Source organism: Acanthochromis polyacanthus, chromosome 18 (assembly GCF_021347895.1).
Source record: "Acanthochromis polyacanthus isolate Apoly-LR-REF ecotype Palm Island chromosome 18, KAUST_Apoly_ChrSc, whole genome shotgun sequence".
In the NCBI taxonomy this organism is placed as follows: Eukaryota; Metazoa; Chordata; class Actinopteri; family Pomacentridae; genus Acanthochromis; species Acanthochromis polyacanthus.
The window spans coordinates 20,711,830-20,737,354 of NC_067130.1; the positions used below are offsets into that span (position 1 = coordinate 20,711,830).

The 25,525-nt window shown below is 41.7% G+C and overlaps 1 protein-coding gene across 2 annotated transcripts in view; it reads left to right on the forward strand.

Moving 5' to 3' along the window:
• The window catches only part of mctp1b (multiple C2 domains, transmembrane 1b), a 60,793-nt gene that overhangs the window by 20,346 nt on the left and 14,922 nt on the right, over nt 1-25,525 (forward strand). Inside the window, exons 2-8 of one of the 2 annotated variants that reach the window (XM_022202862.2) lie at nt 12,328-12,427; nt 12,499-12,641; nt 12,722-12,801; nt 14,664-14,787; nt 20,179-20,217; nt 24,367-24,534; nt 24,616-24,746. In XM_022202862.2, coding sequence (XP_022058554.2) covers nt 12,328-12,427; nt 12,499-12,641; nt 12,722-12,801; nt 14,664-14,787; nt 20,179-20,217; nt 24,367-24,534; nt 24,616-24,746 — 785 coding nt within the window. The remainder of the gene's footprint in view (nt 1-12,327; nt 12,428-12,498; nt 12,642-12,721; nt 12,802-14,663; nt 14,788-20,178; nt 20,218-24,366; nt 24,535-24,615; nt 24,747-25,525) is intronic. The other variant, XM_022202863.2, reaches the window with a different exon arrangement.

Consider the following 25,525-nt stretch of genomic DNA (forward strand, 5'->3'; position numbering starts at 1 on the left):
AACAGAACAACCATGAAGAAAGAGAGAGAACTCAGAAATGTCTTGTTTCTGTATGACTCAGCTACAATGTTTTAATCATAACAAAAGAAAAAAGTTGAATGTCTTTCATTAGTTATGAAAAAAACAGAATCAGCATGTGCAACTTTCGCCAACAGGTGTTACAGTGCTGGAAACAATGGTGGCTCCATCTGCTATAGATTAGACCCTCCAGAAAAAACGTGAGCTAAAATCCTTGATTATGTGAATAAATATGCTGGGGTTTTATGCCATTTTATGCGGGGAAATTGCAGAAAGTTGCAAAGTATGCGAATAGTTGTGAAATATGCAAAAAGATGCGCGATTCACCTGCCGTCTGGCCGCGGAGGGATGTGTCCTCTAATCAGACACTGGGACTGCTGCGGGGTTACTGGACTGACAGCCTGTGCTTTGGGAGGGGGAGAAGCTCACAGCAGCACCTGCTGCTCGTTGAAAACAGTAACTGCAGAATGATCCGAGTTTTCCTGTCACAGTCTCCAAAACGGCAGAAAAAGTCGCTAGATTTGTGGCTAGTCGCTTTTGACAAAAAAAGTCGCTAGGACGCTTTGGAAAGTCGCTAGATTTAGCAAGAAAGTCGCTAAGTTGGCAACACTGGCGTCGCGCTCCGCATCAGCTCATGCTTCTAGTGTGTGTGTGTGTGAATGCGCGAACTGATGACGTCAGGCCGGGCGTCACATAAAAACTCACAACTCCATTTATATTGGTTGTAGTTTTCTCATTTTATGCAGAAATTATGAAATCAAGCGGGACCCGCATATTTCTCTTTTTTTTTGTGGAAATGTGAGATTCTTGCGGGAATTATGTGCTGTTTTGCGGGGATTATGCGGCCTTTTGAGAAATAATTGGCCCCCGCATAATCAGCGGCATTTTGGTGATGAATGCGGGAATTCATGCGATCGCATAATCGCATTTTTCTGGAGGGTCTAATAGATGCTTAATTATTTACATGTCTACAATTTTTATAAACTTTTTCACTCTACTCTGCTCATGAACTGAAGGAAGATGTTTCACCATGCTGAATGTATCTTCCAAAAACTTCTGCTGTAAACTCTTTTGAGCCATACTGTATTGTATTTTATTGATCCAGTAGGTTTTATTTTCCTCTCAGTCTCTCTTGTCGTCTCCTCTTTGCTCTGTGGAAACACCTCCTGCAGTTCAGCTGGAAACTGTCGGTTGTGCTACTGAGTTTTGCATTTTTTGTTTTTTATGGAATCTTTTGCAAAGTGTTTTTTTTGTGTGAATTCTTATATGGGAATGGTTAATTTTCCCCGACTAACCTGCACATCACAGATGATACATTTAAGAATTGTCAGAGAGTTGATGATCTGACAAATCTTTTTGCTTTTATTAAACCATTCTGTCTAACAAACAAAAAAACATCTATTTTTCTGCAGACATGGAATGAAGGAGGAGAGCGACATAGTGTGATGTTTGCATGTCACAGGTTATCTAATTTGGGAGAACTGATGATTGTAGTGTTTTGGTTTATTACTCTGTCAAGGAGGTGGAGCCTCTGCAGAGTTATGTGATGATTAGCATTGGTTTGTCTGTCTGTTTGTTTGTCTGTTATCAACATTACTCAAAAACAGATTTGGTGAAATTTTCAGGGAAGGTCAGAAATGACACAAGGACCAAGTGATTGGATTTTAGCAATGATGCAGATTATAGCCTGGATCCACGGATTTGATAAGGATTTTTGTATCTTTGCAAGATAGCAGCACTTCGTCACTGTAACTATGACAACAAGTGAACACTATGTGAGCTGCCTGCTGATGATCACATGATTGTGATCCTACTACAAATCGACCGGTGCTGACTTTTTGGGACTTACCTGTCGGAAGTGATACAAGAAACAATTGATTCAATTTTGGGGGTGTTTCTGAGTCCCATCAATTCCCACCGCCTGCTACATACTTAGGTCATGCGATTGTGTATCTGTACATATCGTACACATGGAGGACACACACCTGTTCTCAGCTCATTTTGTTTGTGCAGCCACATTCTATGTTGCCATGATTTCTGCAATGAGTTTTTCAAGATTTCAGTCACCAGAAATGATACGACTGAGCAGCCTTGTGGGAGTACTGCGCTCTCTGAGTGCTTTTCTTGTTTTTCTTTTTGTCCATCTGGATTACAAAAGACTTGCTTTATAAGTTTAGAATTTTCCCCTTGATATTCACCCTGAGTCATTTCTACTTAACTTTCACAGTTGTTACTTATAGTAGTCAAACTAAAAAATTTTTTTGCTTCAACAACAAAAAATAACACAACAGTTTATATCAGTCTTTTTGAATTGTATAACTTGAAATCATGTTCAACTATATTGACTATCAGCCTGCACACACAGATGTGGAAACCATGAATTGGCCTTTAGGGGAATTAACTTACCTCTGCAATCCAAGATATTTATATTTTTCAGCCTTAATATTCAGGCATGCTAAGATAGAGGAGGTTGTTTCAAATTCTGAGCTAGAGATGAAAAAAAATCAAATTTTCATGGTAATTTATGACAACTGGAATGTAGTTTAAAACCAACTAGTGAGAGTGGCCAAACAGAAGCACTAAAGTGTGGCTGGTATGATTTCAAGAGAAGTTAAGGCTACATATTTCCTGTAATTAGTCCAGAATTTGTCTTTCACATGACAAAGACCAAAATACAACAAGAGACTGCCCTCGGGGTCACCTGGCTTATGAACTATGCTTGATTATTGGAGTGAGTTGAGGAAATCGGTCTCAGCTACTCAGCTGCAAAGTCAGTATTAGCTTAGCTTAGCATAATGACTGAAAACAAGGGGAAATACTATCCTGCTGCAGCTCACAGTGCAAAACAACAATACAAACATACAAGCAACAGTTTGTTGCTTTAGTGGGAGTGACAGGTTGAAAGGATAAACTGAAGCCACACCACACACCACGCCCTAAACCCTCACTGAGTTTATGTAGAGATTAAACACATGGGATAAAAAGCTCTGAGGTTTGGTGTTGTTGGAGGTGTATTTTTTTTAACTTTTTGAACAGAGAAAGGCTAGCTGTTTCTCCCCATTTCCAGTCGTATTGCTAACCTAAGCTAATCACAGTCTGACTTCCGGTCTGTATGCCAATATTACATTTCTGTCCACCTTGCATGTTACTCTTGGGCAGATTAGAGTAGAGTTTGGAGCCTGGAAAACCAAAACAATGAGCTAAAAGACATTAAAACAATGCATACTTCTTTAATTTGGTCACTGCAAGTGATAGCCGTCAAGGAACGTGGCAGAGTTATGTGATGATCGGCAATGATTTGTCTGTCTGTTAGCAACGTTACTCTACAACGGATTAACAGATTTAGATGGAATTTTCAGGGAAGGTCAGAAATGACACAAGGACCAAGTGATTAGATTTTGGCAGTGATGCAGCTTATAGTCTGGATCCACGGATTTGTTAAAGATTTCTGTATCATTGTGAGATAGTGTCAGTGCTTCACTGTAACTATGACAACAAGTGAACACTACATCAGCTGCTTGCTGATGATGACATGATTGTGATCCTACTACAAATCCACCGCTGCAGAACACAAATTTTTTAAAGATTTCATTTGTCAGAAATCATACAATGACTGAGCAGCCTTGGTGCAGCACTGCGCTCTCTAAGTGCTTTTCTTGTTATACATATAGTGGCATTATTGTTAATATGTAGAAATGTTTTTGTGGATCCTCTGTGTAGCTCTGTGAATGTTTTACCATCATTCAATTCTTTGCCTTGATTTTATGGCCCACAACTGTGCTGTTGTAGTTCGTCAACATGCCTCCCGTAGTATCTTTTTCAGTCACAACATCCAACTATTTTCAGAGAAAAGCTTTTAAAAGTGACTGTGTACAACCTGCTCCTGAATACAGGTGCAGATACTTCTGTCAGCGGTGGTGACAAAAAAACAGAGCTAAAAGAAAGAGTGGAAATGTTGGACTTAAATTCATCAGGTAGACACTACCAGCACTTCAGGTGAATGATAATGTATAAATAGGCAGGTGTTTGTGAACACGTTGGCCTTTATATGTCGGCATGTGACTGTTTTCAGCTATGTGTGGTTGACCTGGCACACTTCCTCCTCTCCTTATTTAACACCGTCAGGTCTGAACTGGACTTACCCCAGTTTCTTCAACTGAAGACAGAGACTACATAACATTCACCAGCCTACATACCTCCTCCACACAGACAACCAGACACACTCAGCCTCCTCATGTTACACACTTATTTTATTACCGTGTTTTCACTTTGTGCCCAGTGGAATTTCCGCCGCTTGCAAAATGCCAGAGCAGAACTTGGCACACTTGAGAAAGTTTTCAGAATCAGGAAGCAAGTGTGTTTCATAATGTGTGTAACGGATTTCTGGTTTGGTTGGTCTGCTGTGATAACAGCAGATATGATGATTCTGACACTACTGATACTGTGTGTTGTTACAGCCTCACAGCCATCAACTATAAACCCATGTACTATGACCAGACCAGAGCTTGATTGAACAGTAAAAGCAAATCACAGGCATTTGAAACGCAACTTTGCACTAAGCTAAACCTGATGAGGGCCAAAAGGAGCTCAAGTTCAGATAAACCCAGTTTTCTTCAGTACAAATTGTGATGACTGGGTTCATCAGATATGTCACAGTTCACCAGCAGTAACAGGATGTAGACAATGTGACAGTGATGTTTTTAGTAGAAAGCAACGGCTGAACCTCTCTCAACTGGAATTCTGCTAAGATTCTGTTTCTTGATGGGAACAAAATTATGGTAATTCCTGCACAAAGGTTTTCCTGTCACTTAGAAAAGAGAAGTGTTGGAAACTAAGATGACATATCACCACTGTTGTTCACAACCTGAGGACAGAAACAGGCTGACAGAATAAACTGACAGAACAAGAACTGAGCTGAACACTACCAGAGGAGAATCGGAAAGACTCCATAATAATAATAAAAAGACTCTGTCACAGTTCCGCTCCTCTGTCCTGTCTGTCTGTCTGGTTGTCTCCCATCCTCTCCTCTGCCCTGTCTCTGTCTGGTTGTCTCCCGTCCGCTCCTCTGCCCTGTTTGTCTGGTTGTCTCCCATCCGCTCCTCTGCCCTGTCTCTCCCCCTACAGCTCGGTGCCTGAGTGGAGTCTAGCTTCTCAGCTGACTCCACTCAGGTAATCAACTACCTGCACGGCTCCCGGACAGCTGACGATCATTCACTAACGACTCACCTCTGCAATAAAGACCGGCTCAGCCTTCCACTCCCTGCCAGAGCGTTAAACAAGAACCACGCAGTTCGGTTTGCTCTCTAGCCCTCTACATGATCTGTTTTTGAGTTCCTGCCTTAATTTCTGACCTTGTTTTCTCCTGCCTCCCTCAGTTCAGCTGTCCGGGATCCCCCGCCATCCTCCTTCCCCTCCGGCTCTCCCCGACAAGCCTTCACCGGTTTCTCCTGCCTGGACCCCCCACTCTTGCCTGGACCCCCCACTCTTGCCTGGACCCCCCACTCTTGCCTGGAACCCCCCCGCTCCTACACCCTGGTTTTCCCCCACCAAGCCACCATTTTCACCCCCAACAATAAACCACTTGCATTCAGCCAGCCCTGGTAGTGTGGCTTTCTGCTCGGGTCCACCTGCTCAGTTCGTGACAGAACGCTCTGGCCAACAAATGGACCCGGAGAGCACTACCAGGGTTTGGACCAACCCTCTCCTCTCACAGTCGCTGCCAACCCTGCAACCGGATTCCTTCTGCTCTGCCCCTCACCTCATCTCCGGATCCTACAGTTCCCATGGCAGGTTATGACACATCCTCTCCCTTCTGGGGAACCCGTTGGGCAATAAAACTGCCTTCCAAGAGGCACCATGGTTCCCTGGGTTCTGCCTCAGCGAGACCGCACTCCGGCCCTCCGTCTCCAGTCCACACGGGAGCCATCTTTCTGACCTCTGCTCCCCAGAACCGGACCCCGACCTCTGCTCCCCAGAACCGGACCCCGACCTCTGCTCCCCAGAACCGGACCCCGACCTCTGCTCCCCAGAACCGGACCCCGACCCAGACCTCTGTTTCTCAGAACCAGACCCAGACCCCAATTCCACCAACTGAGGACCCTGACTCCCTGCCCTGGACCCAGGGCTCCTCCCTTGTAGTTCTCTTCTCCTGTTTGGAGAACAGCATATACTTTTATGCATTACGCGATCTACATGACGAGTGGAGGAAAGATCCCAGGGAGGAGACTGTGGCCCAGGGCCTTCGACTGGCGGTTCAGCGACCTGGTCTGATTAATTATCTACCCGACTACATTCAGCAGTTCCTGGACAGCCCCGTCACACTTCCCCATGGCAGCCACTCGCCTCCAGTTCCCGCGGTGGTCGACGCACCGCCTCCAGTTCCCGCGGTGGTCGACGCACCGCCTCCAGTTCCCGCGGTGGTCGACGCACCGCCTCCAGTTCCCGCGGTGGTCGACGCACCGCCTCCAGTTCCCGCGGTGGTCGACGCACCGCCTCCAGTTCCCGCGGTGGTCGACGCACCGCCTCCAGTTCCCGCGGTGGTCGACGCACCGCCTCCTGTTCCCGCGGTGGTCGACGCACCGCCTCCTGTTCCCGCCCCCGGAGGACCCCCTCTGCCCTGTCCGGGCCGTCCGCCGGAGCGGCCCCTCTGCCCTGTCCGGGCCGTCCGCCGGAGCGGCCCCGCCTGTCTGTCAATCCTCTGGAGCAGTCTATACTGGCTTTACCGCCCCCGGGCCGTCCCCCTGAACGATCCACCCTGTCAAGTCCTGGCCCGTCCGGCCTCCAGGCCGTCCCTCTGAAGCGGGCCCTCCGCCCGGTCCGGTCTCAGCCTGTCCCGCCTTCGGGCCGTCCCCCGGAGCGGTCCCTCCGGCCCACTCATCCCCAGCCAGTCCGACCTACGGTCCGCCCGCCGGAACGGACCCTCCGCCTACTGGAACGGACTCACCGGCCCACTCATCCCCAGCCAGTCCGACCTACGGTCCGCCCGCCGGAACGGACCCTCCGCTTACCGGAACGGACTCACCGGCCCACTCATCCCCAGCCAGTCCGACCTACGGTCCGCCCGCCGGAACGGACCCTCCGCCCTGTCCATCCCCGGCCTGTCTAGCCTACGGTCCGTCCTCCGGAGCGGACCCTCCGCCCTGTCTAGCCTACGGTCCGTCCTCCGGAGCGGACCCTCCGCCCTGTCTAGCCTACGGTCCGTCCTCCGGAGCGGACCCTCCGCCCTGTCTAGCCTACGGTCCGTCCTCCGGAGCGGACCCTCCGCCCTGTCTAGCCTACGGTCCGTCCTCCGGAGCGGACCCTCCGCCCTGTCTAGCCTACGGTCCGTCCTCCAGAGCGGACCCTCCGCCCTGTCCATCCCCGGCCAGTTCTGCCTTCGGGTCGACCCCCGGAGCTACTGTCTGGCCAGCCCAGTCCCCGTCCTGCCCTGTTCTCAGTTCAGTCCGGTCCAGTCCCCGTCCTGCCCTGTTCTCAGTTCAGTTCAGTCCGGTCCAGTCCCCGTGGGTCCAGTCCCCGTCCTGCCCTGTTCTCAGTTCAGTCCGGTCCAGTCCCCGTCCTGCCCTGTTCTCAGTTCAGTCCAGTCCAGTCCCCGTCCTGCCCTGCTCTCAGTCCAGTCCCCGTCCTGCCCTGCTCTCAGTCCAGTCCCCGTCCTGCCCTGCTCTCAGTCCAGTCCCCGTCCTGCCCTGCTCTCAGTCCAGTCCCCGTCCTGCCCTGCTCTCAGTCCAGTCCCCGTCCTGCCCTGCTCTCAGTCCAGTCCGGTCCCGTCCCTGTCCCGTCCCGCCCTGCCCTGCCCTGCTCTGCTCTCAGCTCAGTCTCGGTCCAGTCCTCAGCTTCGCTCAGCTCAGTCTCGGTCCAGTCCAGTCTTAGTTCAGTCCCGCTCCCATTTCTCTCCCTCCCGTCCTTCCCTCCTGTCTGTTCCCCTTGTTTTCTGCCCTTCCTGTCCTTTTGGTCCCTTCTGTTCCATCTGGTCCCTGTGTCTGTATGCATGTCTCTGTCTGCTCCTTGGTTGCCCCGGTAGGCTTGGTTGGGTCCATGGGGCGCCGGGAGGTGCCCGTTGAGGGGGGGGGTACTGTCACAGTTCCGCTCCTCTGCCCTGTCTCTCCCCCTACAGCTCGGTGCCTGAGTGGAGTCTAGCTTCTCAGCTGACTCCACTCAGGTAATCAACTACCTGCACGGCTCCCGGACAGCTGACGATCATTCACTAACGACTCACCTCTGCAATAAAGACCGGCTCAGCCTTCCACTCCCTGCCAGAGCGTTAAACAAGAACCACGCAGTTCGGTTTGCTCTCTAGCCCTCTACATGATCTGTTTTTGAGTTCCTGCCTTAATTTCTGACCTTGTTTTCTCCTGCCTCCCTCAGTTCAGCTGTCCGGGATCCCCCGCCATCCTCCTTCCCCTCCGGCTCTCCCCGACAAGCCTTCACCGGTTTCTCCTGCCTGGACCCCCCCCCCACTCCTGCCTGGACCCCCCCACTCCTGCCCGGAACCCCCCGCTCCTACACCCTGGTTTTCCCCCACCAAGCCACCGTTTTCACCCCCAACAATAAACCACTTGCATTCAGCCAGCCCTGGTAGTGTGGCTTTCTGCTCGGGTCCACCTGCTCAGTTCGTGACAGACTCATTACTTACAAAATTATATTTGTTATATAAAACATGTCAGAACCAATGATATTTCTCCATTTCACAGCCAGATTCACCAGTGTTCAAATGTGAATATATTAAAAATGTTTTGGTTAGAAGATGTGCCTGGTCAAAAGGTAGGTTAGAATAAGACTTCTTTTGATTAACCACCTATCTCACAAGGTGATGTACACTCTTGAAAGTTTACCCAAATTTTTTTTTTTTTTAAATGATCTCAGGTGAATGATAAGAAACCAGATAAAGAACAGATTCAACAGCTGCAGTTTTTGCTGCTGAAACTATAATATATCCCATGATATTGATGCTCAGTGTTGGTTATAGAAAAAATATGCTTAACAAAATAAGATTTTGACACCTGGAGTGGATATAAAAATGATCTGGCTGCAGTTTTCAGTAGAACTCAAATGTGTTTTTCAAATTAATGCATCAGTCAACTGTACTTATAAAACTATTCAGCTTAAAATGAACAGAAAGAACACAATTTTTATTCACCTATATGTCTTTCAAGGGCCTGTAACTTACATATTTATAGGATAAAGGTAAAATTGTCCATTAGTTAATTAGGACTATTATTAGATTGATAGTTTTTTCATGGATCGACCCCACAGACATACTTTATTTCTTTCCAGCTGGCCCTGGAGCATACTGTTGTGTATTCAGATGTCATCTGTGACTATGATCTGATGCCGCATTGATAAATAACATCTTGTATTACTATGATTGTATTTTAAACTACACTACCATTGAAAAATCTGGGATCACCCAGGCCATTTCATGTTTTCCATAAAAACTCACGCTTTTATTCATGTGCTAACATAATTGCACAAGGGTATTCTAATCATCAATTAGCCTTTCAACTAGCCTAGCCGCGCTAGACAACCCACGGCAACAAATTAAATTCTCTGCCAGGGTGGGTCTAGTTACCCTCCATAAGGCTCGAGGCTAGATTCTCCTAAAACTGGCCGGACGAATCACCATGAAGTGTAGAGTCAGAAGGCGGGCGTAGCTAAGTGACGACAGAGGCGCGACGATTCTGACAGAAACAACCGGCGCACGATAAACAGTTATCTTTCGACTCGGCTTTGGCCACAGCCCTTAAAGATTTGAAGCTAAAATTCAACTTGAAAGATAAACAAAGGACGGCACTGAAGTGTTTCATTGAGAAGAAAGACGTATTTGGACTTATGCCGACGGGATATGGCAAATCCTTAATATACCAGTTGTCTCCACTGGTTGGGAAGCTAATGGGACTTAGCCACAATCCGCCGGCGCTCTAGGAACTCCGTCAGCCTATTCGTTGCCCTGATTGGTTGTATACCTACCCAATTGCTGCAGAGTGATTTGAAAGACAACCTTTTAGCCCGCCTCCCTCCCTGTCGAACGGCCCTAGACCCTTGTGCCTTCAGAACATGGGTCTAGCGTGGCTAGGCTACCTTTCAACACCATTAGCTAACACAATGTAGCACCAGAACACAGGAGTGATGGTTGCTGGAAATGTTCCTCTGTGCCTCTATGGAAATATTCCATTAAAAATCAGCCATTTCCAGTTAGAATAATCATTTATCACACTATCAATGTCCAAACTGAATTTCTGATTCATTTAATGTCATCTTCATTGAAAAAAAAGTCTTTTCTTTCAAAAATAAGGACATTTCTAAGTGAGCCCAAACTTTTGAATGGTAGTTTGCACAGACTGACACTGAATTCCTTTCACTGCTTTTTAAAGTTAGATTTTTTTGAACGACTACAGTTTCATAATTTGTTCAAGACAACTTAAGTTCTTGTTGTATTATCTCTCACCTGTATGTCAGTGAAACAGTGTCAGCCACCGGCACCCACATTCATTTGCATGTAAACAAGACAAACATCACTCACAGACACATTGCATCATCACATGACTAGAGGGCAGAAGCTTCACCTTCAAGCAGATAAAGAATTTTTTCTCTGGCTCATGCAATAGTGTGACACCAGCTGGTTAATACTAATGCTTTTTAAGCTTTGTCCAGAAATGTGCAAGAGCATATTGAAGCTACAGTTAAACTATTTGCAGCTATCCAGATTTAATCATTGTTAAATATTCATGATATATACAAAAATTCTCCTCTCCACTGTGAGGATTTGCTGCTTTTCTAGGTTTTATTCTCTGACCATGAGGTAAATCAGACCTCTAGATGTCTGAGCGGTAAGGCACATGTTTGTTTTCCACACCCTGTAGTGCAATCCTCATATTTTATCACTTTATATGAGTATTGATCAGAGCGTCTCTGTAAGTGGAAGCTTGTGTTGACAGGATGCAGCAGCCCCAGCAGAGTAGATCTTCATTTAAAATGACGTGTTGTGAGATCGATGTTTGATTATCGCTGTTGCTTACATATAGGGTGAAACACACTTTCACCGGCTGAGGAAAAGAACGACATCTTCTAAATTTTGATCTGAAGCTTGCACAGAAATAGTGACAGCAGTTGGGGAGAAACAATATGAAGGAGGATTCTGAAACATAATAATGAAAAAAATAATTATAGTTGTCCGTAGGTAAACGGCAGCTTTGTGGTGTTTTGTTTTACTTTTTTGATGTGTCGTGTTTCAGATACTGACTGTCTCGACTGGCTGCCCTCAGAATCAGCATAATCAGATTGTGCAGTGTTTGTTTTATCTCTCTGTCCATGTTGGCAGTGGATCTGATATGGGCTGTGCTCACATGATGACATCAAAACAACTCTGTTAATAACATGAAATGACAACAAAGAGACGCCAAATAACCACAAATAGATGCTAAACAAGCACAAAGAAACACTAGACAGCCACAAAGAGACACAAATTGACCACAAGGAGATGCAAAGTGACACCAAAGACATATTAAACAACAACTGAGAGACACAAGATGACAACAAATAGACAAAACAACCACTAGTGGATGCAAAAAAATCACAAGGAAAGACAAAATGGCTATAAAAAGATGCTGTACAAACACAAAGAGACACAAAATGACAACAAATAGACATAAAGCAACCACTAGTGGATGCAAAACAATCACAAGGAAAGATAAAATAACGACAAAATGACATTAAACAACCACAAAGAGAGACAAAATGACAACAAACATAAAACAACCACTAGTGGATGCAAACCAATCACAAGGAAAGAAAATAACTACGAAAAGTCTCTGTGCAACCACAACGAGAGACAAAATGACATAATGTTAGGAGTGTGCGTGGTAGTAACCTATCAGTGCTGTCTGAATTTCCAAATGATGCAGAAGTTGCAAAATGCTGTTAAAATGTTTGTAGTTGTTGCAGCTGCCAGAGTTCAGCCTGTTGCAAAGCCACTTTCTTAATGTACAGCTGTTGTTTATGAGGCTTGGTGCTGTTGTAGAAATGAGGATGGTACAAAAATGGAAAAAAAGAATTAGCTCAACAGCACTGTGGTCTGATGGGAGGAAGCTTCTTCTGTAATTTCCCGTCTGTGGTCGCCCCTGGGACGAGTTGCTGAGCTGAATTAGCTGCTTCAGTCTCAGTGTGGATGCTGAGAGAGTCAAGATTTTGCTGCAGCAACAGATCAAACGAACGTCTGTTTCTTTTAAAATATGTTGGTAAGTTTGCTCTGAGAGTGAGGTGATGGACGGAGCAGCTCATTATTGCTTCTAATTAACACCTCTGTTTCTCCAACAGGGGATGGGAGCTTCTGAGCGAGCAGCCCCCAGCTCAGGGATGTACAAGCTGGAGATCGAGCTGAAGAGGGGACACAACCTGGCCGTCAGAGACAGAGGAGGTGAGGTCCTGTCTTTCTTCTCTCTCCTGTTCTCTTTTATGGATACATAATAGCTTTATTTGTCTCTACAGGCTCCAGTGATCCCTATGTGAAGTTCAAGATGGGAGGGAAAGAGGTGTTCAGAAGCAAAATCATCCACAAAAACCTCAACCCTGTGTGGGACGAGAAGATAACGTTAACATTGGACAGTCTGAGTGAGCCGCTGTATGTGAAGGTAAAAACCTGGATGCACTCAAAGAACTTTTCCATATGAATTCTTAATAAACAGAAGAGTGCGTTGATGCTCTCCTGTAGGTGTTTGACTACGACTTTGGCCTTCAGGACGACTTCATGGGTTCTGCTTTTCTTTACCTGGAGTCTTTGGAGCAGCAGAGGTTGGTCATGTTTCCCTTTTTCAAACACACCATCTGATAGTAGTACAATAGAATACTGTGTATCGTCTTTTTTATATAATGAAGTTACTGAAAGGTAGCCTTACAGTAATGAAGCCACTCACATATTAGATATCCAGAATACCAAATCTTCATTTGCATGTGTTGATGTTTGTTTCTTTTTTTGTGTGTGTCATATCTTGTTAGTCATTTGATGCCAGTCTGTGGCTGTTTTGTGTCTTTGTAGCATTTTTTGTGTGTTCATTTTTCATCTGTTTGTGATATCCTATGTCTTATAGTGATAAACAAAATAAAAATCAATAATACAGAAAAACACAGTCAACAAACATTCTCAAAGTAATGTGTATTAAATAAAATATAATAAATGAAATGTAATAACAATCATATCTATGTCTAGTTAAAAAATAACACAAAGAACAAATAGATAAGGAGCTAAAATAAGAAGTAAGGTAAAAACATAAAATAAAAATGAAGAAATAAATACTAGTACATTTAAAAAGATAACTCAAAATTCTCGTGGAAGAATATAATTCGATTTTTTATCACTCCAAAAATTAAACAGCTTCAGAAAGGTCAGCCAAGTTATGGTAGGTGCTGTAGTCAGGAAATTAAATTGATTATAGGCTTTGAGATAAAACTTGATTTCTGTACTGTCTACCTCAGGAATATCTCTCCTTCAATCAGCGTTCCTGATAAATATCTGGTTAAGATAATGTTAGTAGCCAGTAAAAAAGCTATCACACGAAGATGGCTATTAAAGGACCCTCCGTCAAAAGGGGAGTGGATTGGAATTGTCAAAGAAATATATGACATGGAAAGACTGACTTTCTCCTTGAACCTGTGCATGGACAAATTTAATTCGTATTGGAGGAAATGGACAGCTAATATGGAGTGACTGCCCCTTCATCACAACAAGATCCAGTAACAGCTGCTGGATAGGACTAACCTCACGTACTGCTGGATATACTCTTTAGGTACTGATTAAGTGCCTAAGTAGGGAGACCTTTGCCTCACCTCGAGGTAGTGAAGAGAATGTGATCGGAGGGAGCTGCAAGAGCTGATACACTTATCTATCTATATTCACCTGGCTCTGGACTTGGCCCTGCCTCTTAATGTGTACACATGTTGTCATCGTGACTTGTCTCACCCCACTCCTTCATCTTCCCATCTGTGCCTTTTGTGTTTTTTTGTTTTTTATATATATTGTAAAACAACTGATTCTATAAAAATAAAGTATGAAAAAAAAGATAACTTGAAAATATATTAGAATATTTAAAAAGAAAAGTGATTTTATTAATTGCATACAAATAATCAGGTTAATTTTATAGTATAAATAATAAATATACATACATGAGTGCATAGGAGAAATAAAAAATAATTTAAAAAATATCTAAAAAATTTAAATACATTTTTAAAGTTTATATAAAATACAAAATATATCATTTGCAGGTTAACAATTATTCTTAAAAAACATAAGCTTTGCATTATTTAAGATAGCAAAAGAATTTTGAAAACTTCAAAATAAAATAATTACATAAAGAAACATTTTTTTTAAAGGCTTGAAATAGAAATCTATTTAAAAATGACTGTGGCTCTCAGGTTAATTAACATAGCGTGACACAACATGACATATAGAGTAAATAAATAGATGAAGGAAAAAATAATAGTCCATGCAAAGAGAAAAATATTTTCTAAAAACCATTAAAAAAAACCTGAAATGAAATATTACACCAGTCTCGTGTTTTGTATGCCCACCATCCACCCAGACCACCTCCTGACTCCAAAGGAGTTTCACCTAAACATCATTTGTTGGAGCAGCTCTGATTCCTACCTGTGTGTTACAGAACAATACCTGTGACTCTGGTGCTGAAAGACCCTCAGTCTCCTGATGAGGACCTGGGCAGCCTGGAGCTGGCCGTCACCCTGACGCCTAAAGACAGCCCCATGGAGGAGCGACGAGACTCAACGGTATGTGATCATATATCCGCGGTCTGTCACATTTAATATGACCTACTTACAACGACACTACAGTGATGTTACTGTGAAGAAAAGTAAATTATTACAATCAGGACAGCATACACCTTTCTTTCTTATAGTCTACATTTTCTCTTACATAATTGTGTCAGACTAACCTGTAATGTCTGCTTCTATCTTTGTGATATCTGGACATTTGTAGACATGTGCAACCAGTAGTGAAGGCTCACAATTTGACCCTGCTGTGTGCTGTGATTGGCCATATATTCCCTATTCTTACACAGTTGATCGAGCTGTCAGTTATGACCACATACAACCTTTTTACAGCACCAAAAAACAAATCAATAACAAATCAATCACAAAAATAACCTCAGTTGATATAAAATTATTATGTCGGATTGTCTGAATTGCTTTTGCATTTCTACAGTGCGCAGTTGGAATACCTTAAATGTGACTTTTTAAAAGAAACTTGCTTGACTAACAAATGAAATCATCTCAGTTAACCTTCATTGCTGTGTGTCAGTCAACTCATTTATTAATCAAATAAGCAGCTTCATTTGTATATATACACTGCCGTTCAGAAGTTTGGGGTCAGCCAGATGATTTCATGTTTTCCATGAAAACTCACACTCTTATTCATGTGCTAACATAACTGCACAAGGGTTTTCTAATCACCAATTAGCCTTTCAACACCGGTAGCTAACACATTGTCGCATTAGAACACAGGAGTGATGGCTGCTGGAAATGTTCCTCTGTACCCCTATGTAGATATTCTATTAAAAATCTGCTGTTTCCAGCTAGAATAGTCATTCACCACATTACCGATGCCCAGCCTGTCTTTCTGATTCGTTTAATGTTATTTTCATTGAAAAACTGCTTTTATTTCAAAAAATATGGACATTTCTAAATGACCCTAAACTTTTGAGCGACAGTGTATGTATTTGTAAAGTCAATAAATAGTGAAACTGTCAAATAAATATAAATGGAGCTTTGCTCTAAAGTGTCTTGAAATGATGATAATGTACAAATATCTCAAATTGAAACCTGAATGCAGTACTTCAGTTAAAGTACTCAGTTAGTTTAGATTTCAGTTTTGTTTTCACACAGTAAAAATGGGTCTTTGTGTTTTCTGCAGCAGCAGAATGAGGTTAAAATGTATCGGTGGAAGCCATATGTGAAGAAAGTGAGTGTAGTGGTGATTAGGCTCCTCCTGTAGCTTCACCCTCATCTGCCCCGTTTTCTAGTCTAGTTCAAAGCTTCTTCCTTATCAGTAGCACTAGAGAGTTAATTAGTTTATTGCCATGTAATAGGCATTTATCAGGTGTCTTTGTGCTCTGTTAGATGTCCGCTACACTTCCAGTTTTGCCTCTGTTTATACACTTTTATATTGTGCTTCCTGTTTGCTGTAGAGTTTTTTCAAAGATTTGATCTGAGTATTTTTATTTATTCATCTTGCTTAAGCACTCCTTATGAATAAAATAAAGGTCAAAATGAATTATAGAAACTATTACAACATTTCCACTCACCACTACCCTTAGTACGAGATGAACTGGTTGACATTCAAAGAAAGGATGAAATCAGGACTTTCATCCAGTGGCTCACTTCAAGTGAAATCAGACTCACAAAAGATTGATTTATTTTAGAACCACAAATAGTCTGAATGAAAGCAGAGACTGAAATAGTCTGACTTTTAGTCCTAAAGTGCTCAGCAGCATCTTTTCTTTGTGTCCACTGCTTTGTAAATGCCCACATCTTTGAACCCTGTGTCCACAGACTATGCTATAGACACTTAACTATTATGTTCCTACAGTTCCTACAGTCTTTGCAAACTTTTTACTCTGCCCTCTGTGGACACGTACCGTCACTCTTTAGAAAACTATTATACAGCTGTTGCAAGCGAGACAAGAAAACTGATTTAATGTGGAAATCTAAATTCCACTAAACTGATCTAAATCACACTATTTTACTTTTTAAACCTGATTTAATGTTTTCAATTCTCTCCAGAGGCATTCCATTTCAAATTAAGCAAATCTGAAAAATGATCCCACCAGTGCCTCTCAGAATCAGCTGATTTTTAATGTGTAATAACATCAGCATATTTAATGAAACCATGCAAACTTTAACAGGGTTTCTGCAGGGCATTAAAAAGCATTAATAGTCATTAAGTTGATTTTATGAAAATTAAGGCCTTAAATAGCAATAAAAGTCATTAAATTTGATTCTCAGTGACATAAAAAATTCTTTCTGCAATTTTCAAGAAAATATTTGACAATAATAGTATATAATTGTAGACTGCCATTCGTCAGATATGTGCATCTGTGTAAACATGCCGAGTAATTGCGATAATTGTTCCGGCATTGTCGGGTATAATTGCCAAAAACTGCATGTTTTTAAAGTGGCCGGCAGGCTGGACCAGGTAGAGGGGAGCTGGGAAATGGGGAAATGCAAATTCCAGCAAAAATGGCAAGAAACCGTGGATCTCAGAGAAGAACTACAGCCCATGGGTGGTCAGGGGTGGTTTCTGGATTCAGAAATAGTGAAATGTAGGGACAGTTTTCATATAAAAATCATTTTCTACAAAAAACAAACCCATGTAACTTGTTGAGTTCACGGTCGTGGCATTAACATTTTTACAGTATAGCATTAAAATGGCATTAAAAAGCATTACATTTGACTGGCTGTTTTCTGCAGAAACCCTGTTTAATCTACTGGAAAATGATTGTGACACAAAAGGAATCTTTGCTAGGAGACCAGCCTGGTAACAAAATGTAGGTAAAAAATAGGCGTTTAATTTGCTATAGCTTGTTTCAACCAACCAGGTAATATGACCTTTGAAGGTTTATCCCAAAATGCACTTTTCAAAGTTCTCCCTGGTGAATTATCAGAAAAAAAGAAATGACATCCAATGAACTCAGGCTTGTTTCTGTTTCTATATGTCACAGACAATAGACTAGTGCAGTTTTGCTGTTAAAACTACATGTCCCATGATACTGATTTTAAAGTTGTCTTTAAAAAAGCTTTACCTATCCAAAGCGATTTGTAGCAATTTGGGGACATTTTTGCTTTTTAATCAGTGGTAGACAGCAGGAGGGAGTAGATTTTTTTGGAATTAAAATTGGGAACATATTTTGAAAGTATTGGACATTTAATCTTCAAAACAATATTTTGCAACTCAAATTATAAATATATATTAAATCAAATGAGTGTGCATAATGTGAAAGTCACAAACTTTGCAGCTTCACTCAGAGTTTTTAAGTCTCCACCATCTGCCAAGGGTGATTTTGTGAAGAATTTTCCATTATAACAGCCTCATGCTGCAACAAAACCTGCTATGAACAGTTAATATGCAAGCTAGACAGCACTACATTGTTGTTATAAAAGCATAGATTACAGCCACTTTAATCATAAATAATCTATACTGATTAAATTTCACAATTTTTATGTCTCCAGCTGCACTTACGGTTTCTGCTCAGTTTCCTTGGTTTTGATGACAGAATGGTTTCCAAATGTATCTTGAGCTCTAAGATATTAAGCACAACATGTCTCGTTCATGTTTTATTCAGTGTATAAATTAATAATAGGCCAAGTCCTAGTCTGAGCTGCAGCTCCGCTCAGAAAGATAAATAAGAGAGAAAGAGATGGAGAAATGAAGATATGGAAACAAATACCAACAGAAGAATCAACGCACTGAATCAAGTGTCTCAGATTGATCAAAGTCTCATTAAAGCTAATGAGCACACCAGAGAGGCAGTAATAATGAATGCTGAGTACTGGTGGAGAGCATTTTTCACTGTCTGAATCTATTTTTGGGTGCTTTATTCATGAGGCTTAATTGAAGTAGGGCGCATCCCCTTTAAGACGTTTTAGCTGCTAGTAGTCAGAATTCAACCTGTCCTGTAGCCTCCTCTAGTGGTGTAGAAATGATGGTATGTTGATTAAAGGAAAGAAGGTTCTGACTGCTTTCTTTTTCTTTTATTGACCCTCTGAACTCCAAACAGTTTCTGAACATGTCTTTGCTCCTTTCACATTTTTCCTCACAGTAGAGTAATTTTTCACTGCAATATAAAGTCCTGTACCTCTGTGGAAACAGCACCAATGCAGTATAACAGTTAAGGGGTACACCTCTGCGATTTTTTTAATTACTTGTTTTACAAAACAAACATACTACCTTGCAAAAGTTTGGGGTTTCCCAGGCGATTTCTTGTTTTCCATGAAAACTTACACTTTTATTCATGTGCTAACATAGCTGCACAAGGGTTTTCTAATCATCAGCTAGCCTTTCAACACCATTAGCTAACACAATGTAGCATTAGAACACAGGAGTGATGGTTGCTGGAAATGTTCCTCTGTACCTCTATGGAGATATTCCATTAAAAATCAGCTGTTTCCAGCTAGAATAGTCATTCACCACATTAACCATGTCTAGACTCTAGACGATTTTTGATTAATTTAATGTTATGTGAATTTAATGTTATCGTCATTGGAAAAAATGTTTTCTGTACAAAAATAAAGACATTTCTAAATGACCCCAGTCTTTTGAATGGTAGTGTAGATTAACCCAAGATGTTTTACTTTCCACTCAGTCTCTCTTATTGTTTACTTTCCACTCTGTGTACATACAGCCTGCAGTAACTCTGATATTTTTGTCACAACTGTTGGTCCAGAATGACTCAAAGCTTGACCAAAATGACCCAAAGATTGTCCAGAATTGCTTGCAATATGTTCTAAAAAGCTCAGACTTTGTCCAGAATGACTCAAAAATTTGGACAAATTTTGAGTCATTCTGGACAAAGTTCCAAGAAATGTCCAAAATGACTTCAAATGTTTCCAAAATTGCTAAAAAAAAATATGTACAGAATGACCCAGATATTGTCAGAGACTACTTAAAATTGGTCCAAAACTCCCCAAAAACTGTCTAGTATGAGTCAAAGTTTGTCTAGAAATACTCAAAATTTGTATTGATATTTTATTGTGTTTCCACAATCACCTTCTTTCTACTCTGTGTAAACACAGACCTGCCGGTTACCTGAAAATGTGTCTGACTGTTTGTCACAGCTGAGTCAGTCATGACTCCACAGTTGTATCGAGGAGCACAGAATTTTAGGTTTTGTACAGAACCTTTCTAATTTTTTGCCTAATTGTAGCCACAAACATTTAGCACACCTCACGCGATACTTGCACCAATCGTCTGATGGTTGAAAGCCTGTTTTTGCAGCTCCTGGCTGATAAATGGTGTCATTTTTTTTAAGATAACCTGCCTTTTAAACCCGTCAGTGGGATTTGGGGTTCAGAGGGTTAAAATGCAGACATGTAGCAGCCCTATAGTTACAGTGTTTCCCACCCTGCAGGAGCCAGTTGAAATAATGTATTTTAATGTATATTCAGACTATGCTGCTCAGGAGGTCCTGGAAACGGTCCACTAAGGTAAATAACCATCATCATTGTCGTCGTCTGTGTGCTATCGCAGCTTTTCATTAACGTCCTGATGCCTTCATGTTCATCACTGTTCAGTTTATTTTGTCTGTATTTCGGAAAGCACTTTCCATCTCGTGTCGAAGTTGTTTTCTTTTTAGAGTTCCAATACATGCTGTGGGATCCTTAAATGTTGTTTTCATGCATTGTTGCTGCTGTCATTTCTATTCACTGGCCACAAACAGGACTCTGCTCTTCAAACCAGACTAACATGATGTTATCAGGCTAAACTGATTGAGTAACTTCTTCAAATACAAGTTTTATTATTGTCAATAAATCCCTTTAGAAGTGTAACAAAAAATATGTTTTTAAAAATGATCTGTCAGGCACAATCAAAAACAACAACAGTTCAACCAAAGTGTTGTACAATTTGAATAGCTGGCCAAAAAGCGCAATACACACGTGGACAAAATTGTTGGTACCCCTCAGTTAAAGAAGGAAAAACCCACAATTCTCACTGAAATCACTTGAAACTCACAAAAGTAACAATAAATAAAAATTTATTGAAAATTAAATAATCAAAAACAGCCATTACTTTTGAATTGTTGATTAACATAATTATTTAAAAAAACAAACTAATGAAACAGGCCTGGACAAAAATGATGGTACCTCTATAAAAGATTGAAAACTATTTGACCAGAGTGACATGATTAACTCAGGTGTGTCATTTAATTGACATCACAGGTGTTTCCAAACTCATAATCAGTCAGTCTGCCTATTTAAAGGGAGACAAGTAGTCACCCTGCTGTTTGGTGAAAAGGTGTGTACCACACTGAACATGGACAACAGAAAGCGAAGGAGAGAATTGTCCCAGGACATCCGAAAAAAAATGATAGACAAACATCTTAAAGGTAAAGGCTATAAGACCATCTCTAAACAGCTTGAAGTTCCTGTGACAACAGTGGCTCATATTATTCAGAAGTTCAAGACCCACGGGACAGTAGCCAACCTCCCTGGACGTGGCCGCAAGAGGAAAACTGATGACAAATTGAAGAGACGGATCGTTCGAATTGTATCCAAAGAGCCCAGAGCAACCTCCAAAGAAATTAAAGGTGAACTCCAAGGCCAAGGTACATCAGTGTCAGATCGCACCATTCGTCGTTGTTTGAGCCAAAGTGGACTTCATGGGAGACGACCAAGGAGGACACCACTGCTGAAAAAAACTCATAAAAAAGCCAGACTGGAATTTGCAAAAATGCATGTTGACAAGCCACAAAGCTTCTGGGAGAATGTCCTTTGGACAGATGAGACCAAACTGGAGCTTTTTGGTAAGGCACATCAACTCTATGTTCATAGACTCAAAAACCAAGCATACGAAGAAAAGAACACTGTCCCTACGGTGAAACATGGAGGAGGCTCAGTAATGTTTTGGGGCTGCTTTGCTGCATCTGGCACAGGGTGTCTTGAAAGTGTGCAAGGTACGATGAAATCTGAAGACTATCAAGGCATTCTGGAGAGAAATGTGCTGCCTAGTGTCAGAAAGCTTGGTCTCAGTCGCAGGTCATGGGTCTTCCAACAGGACAACGATCCAAAACACACAGCCAAAAACACCCAAGAATGGCTGAGAGAAAAGCGTTGGACTATTCTAAAGTGGCCTTCTATGAGCCCAGATCTGAATCCCATTGAACATATGTGGAAGGAGCTGAAACATGCCATTTGGAGAAGACACCCATCAAACCTGAGACAACTGGAGCTGTTTGCTCATGAGGAGTGGGCCAAAATACCTGTTGACAGCTGCAGAACGCTCATTGACAAATACAGAAATCGTTTAATTGCAGTGATTGCCTCAAAAGGTTGTGCAACAAAATATTAAGTTATGGGTACCATCATTTTTGTCCAGCCCTATTTCATTAGTTTGTTTTTTTAAATAATTATGTTAATCAACAATTCAAAAGTGATGGCTGATTTTGATTATTTAATTTTCAATAAATTTTTATTTATTGTTACTTTTGTGAGTTTCAAGTGATTTCAGTGAGAATTGTGGGTTTTTCCTTCTTTAACTGAGGGGTACCAACAATTTTGTCCACGTGTGTATATCACAATGACTAAACAACAATCTAAATTAAAAGACAGTAAAATAGTTTGAAAAAAGAGTTACAACACAGTAAGAGATGGAGTCAGGGTGTCGAACTCGACTTGGATCTAATGCCAACAAGAAGAGGTGCTGTTTTGTGCTGGTATTAGATTGTTTTTGGACTAGTTCCAGATTGTTTTTAAAGAGATTCTGGACTTGGCTCTGCATTGCTTCCAGATGTATTTTTAGTTTGGTTTAAGACTGCTTTTGGATGTGGTTTTGGGTTTGTCTACACTGGTTTTGAAAGCGTTTTAGTTGGATTTTGGACATGGCCTTGGACTAATCTTAGACTAGTTTTGTGCTGGTTCTGAACTGGTTTTGGACTGAATCTTGGATTTATTTTAGATGAGGTTTTTTCTTGACTTTAGACTAGACTTGGACATGATTTTAGATTGGTTTTGATTGAATTGTTTAGACTGCTTTTGTACCTTGTTTGAGACTGCTTCTGAACTTGATCCTCAACTGATTTTCCACTTGTTCTAGACTGGTTTTAGACTTTTGAACTTTTGAAGTTTTTTGATAGCTTTTAGGTTTTGTCTTACACTGATTTTAGAGTACTTTTATGTTTTAGGCTGGCTTTAGACATGTTTGGAATTTGTTTAGATTTGCTTAGACTGCTTTTGAATTTGGTTTTGGGCTGGTTTTAGGACTTGGTTTTAGATTGCTTTCATACTTGGTGTTGGGCTGGTTTTAGGCTGGTGTTGGACTGATTTTTAGATTAGATTTAGACAAAATTTTTTTTGGATTGGTCTTGGACTTTGTTTGATACTTTTTTCACTACTTTCATACTTGCCTTTGGTCTTGGCCATGGTCTGATAATAAGAGTACAAAGAGATTAAATCAGAGTGTCAAGCTTTATTTGAATCAAATGAGAAGAGCTGGGCCTTAAGCAGAGACAGTTTTTACATGAAAAGGTACACAGCTCCATCACCTGTTTTTGTTCCTGGATCTCAGAACATCCAAGAACACATGGTTCCTCATTGCTCTAACCAGAGTGTGACGATGAGAGAGTCCTGCTAAATGAAGAAGATCACTGTAGGGTTTTTTTGTGTGTTTGTTTGTTTTTTGTTTTCATTTCGACTACATGAAGTCAAAGGGGCCAAGGGAGTCGGCCAAAAGGTCCAGTAACAGTAAATGCTGTACTTAGTGTTTGCATTGTATTTTTATTGGGCAGATAGATTCATATATCGTGTGCAAAACAATGAAAAGAAATTTTATGCTTCTTCAAAACCAACAATGACTGTTTCCTAGTATTGTGTGCATATCAGAGGCTGATGAATGTTATTCCTCTGTGCCACAGAGCTCCATTGTTGTCCAGAAAGCACTCAAGTCCCACACACATCATCCTACTGCAGCAAATACTCACTGTACCATCAGCTGTGGATGAATATGCAGTGGCCAATTGTTTTTATTGAACTGCAGAATCTCTATTAAAAATAAATTAAATAAATATAATTTATGTGTTTCTGAGTTTGTTTGTTGTTGTTGTTGTTTTTTTTTTAAAGATTTTGAGCTAAGAGCATCAAGCAAAGTGGAGAAGTCCCACAACGAATTGTTGGTTTGGGTCACTTGATGCAATTTATTGACAATCTAATCCTCTAAAATCACCACTTGGAAGGCAAATTTTAAGCAACTTCTTTAACTATCGATTCATTGTTGAAATGAATTAAGTACAGCAGACTTTTTTCAATATGCTGATAACACCGTGTCTGTTCGGTGTTACTCGGTTTTGGAATTTTTGGGCCTGATAACAGACAGAAGCTTTAGCGAACTGCTTCTATTTTTGTTCAGTTTCAACTCTGGATAGCTATACTGTAGATACAGGACATTATTTTGACAAATTAATTCTGACAAAGTAATTGAACATTTTTTATGTTCCTTTGAGGAACAGGAATCTAGGCTTTAGTTAAATCATTACCATTCAGATGAAGAAGAGCAGAGCCCTGCATTATGTCGTTTTTCCTACCATCTGGTGAATACATTTCAGTGTGTGTGTGTGTTTGTGTGTATCTTTGTTTGTGGACCAGAACCAGCAGTCAATACGTCTCTCAGAGCTGCATCGGAAGTCCCAGCTCTGGCGAGGGATTGTCAGCATTGCACTACTTGAGGGCCGAAACCTCATCCCCATGGACGACAACGGTCTGAGCGACCCGTACGTGAAGTTCAGACTGGGACCACAGAAGTACAAGAGCAAGGTACATCAGCTGTCTGTTTACTGGTGAGGCACTTTCATGTCTGCTTCATCTGGAAGTAATGAGATGTGTGTGTTTGAGCAGACGGTGCCAAAAACCCTGAGTCCTCAGTGGAGAGAGCAGTTCGACCTGCATCTGTATGAAGAGACCGGAGGGGTGCTGGAGATCACAGTGTGGGACAGAGACACCGGCAGGAGAGACGACTTCATTGGACGGTCAGTCAGTCTTTGTGTGTCGGGCACATTTAGTGTTTAGTGCTCCTTGTCAGAGATTCTTCACACCTTCTGAACACCATTCTTCTAAAAATGTGTTCTGTCATTTCTGCAAAGGGTCTGAATACTTATGACTATGTGATATTTCAGTTTTTCTTATTTAATAAATTTGCAAAAATTTCTACATTTCTGTTTTTTTTCTGTCAAGATGGGGTGCTGAGTGTACATTAATGAGAAATAAAATGAACTTTTTTGATTTTGGCAAATGGCTGCAATGACACAGAGAGTGAAAAATTTCAAGGGGTCTGAATACTTTCCGTACCCACTGTATGCTGAGGTTAATTGATTATTCTAATTTGTCTGTAGGTGTGAATGTGAGTGTGATTGTTTGTCTCTATGGTCTAGCCCTCTGATAGACTGGTGACCTGTCCAGGGTGTCTCCTACCTTCCCCCTAAGTCAGCTGGGATAGACTCCAGCCCCCACAACCCTAATGAGGATTAAGCGGCGTATAGAGAATGGATGGATGGACAAATGGTTTTTTCTTAATGCATACAGCCATGGCCATAGGTTTGGACACAAGTACCATGACGCTTGTGAATCTTAGAAAATACCACAAAATTGTCACTTACAATACAGTACACAACTCCTGAGAACTATATTAGGTTCATATTTAAAGAAAACATCAAAGAGTTTGGTGTCATTTTGTTGTTCTTACCAAATTCGGTTGTGAAAGTACTGCATTTTTTTTGTTATTTTCTTCTAATATTATGTTTTGGGAACA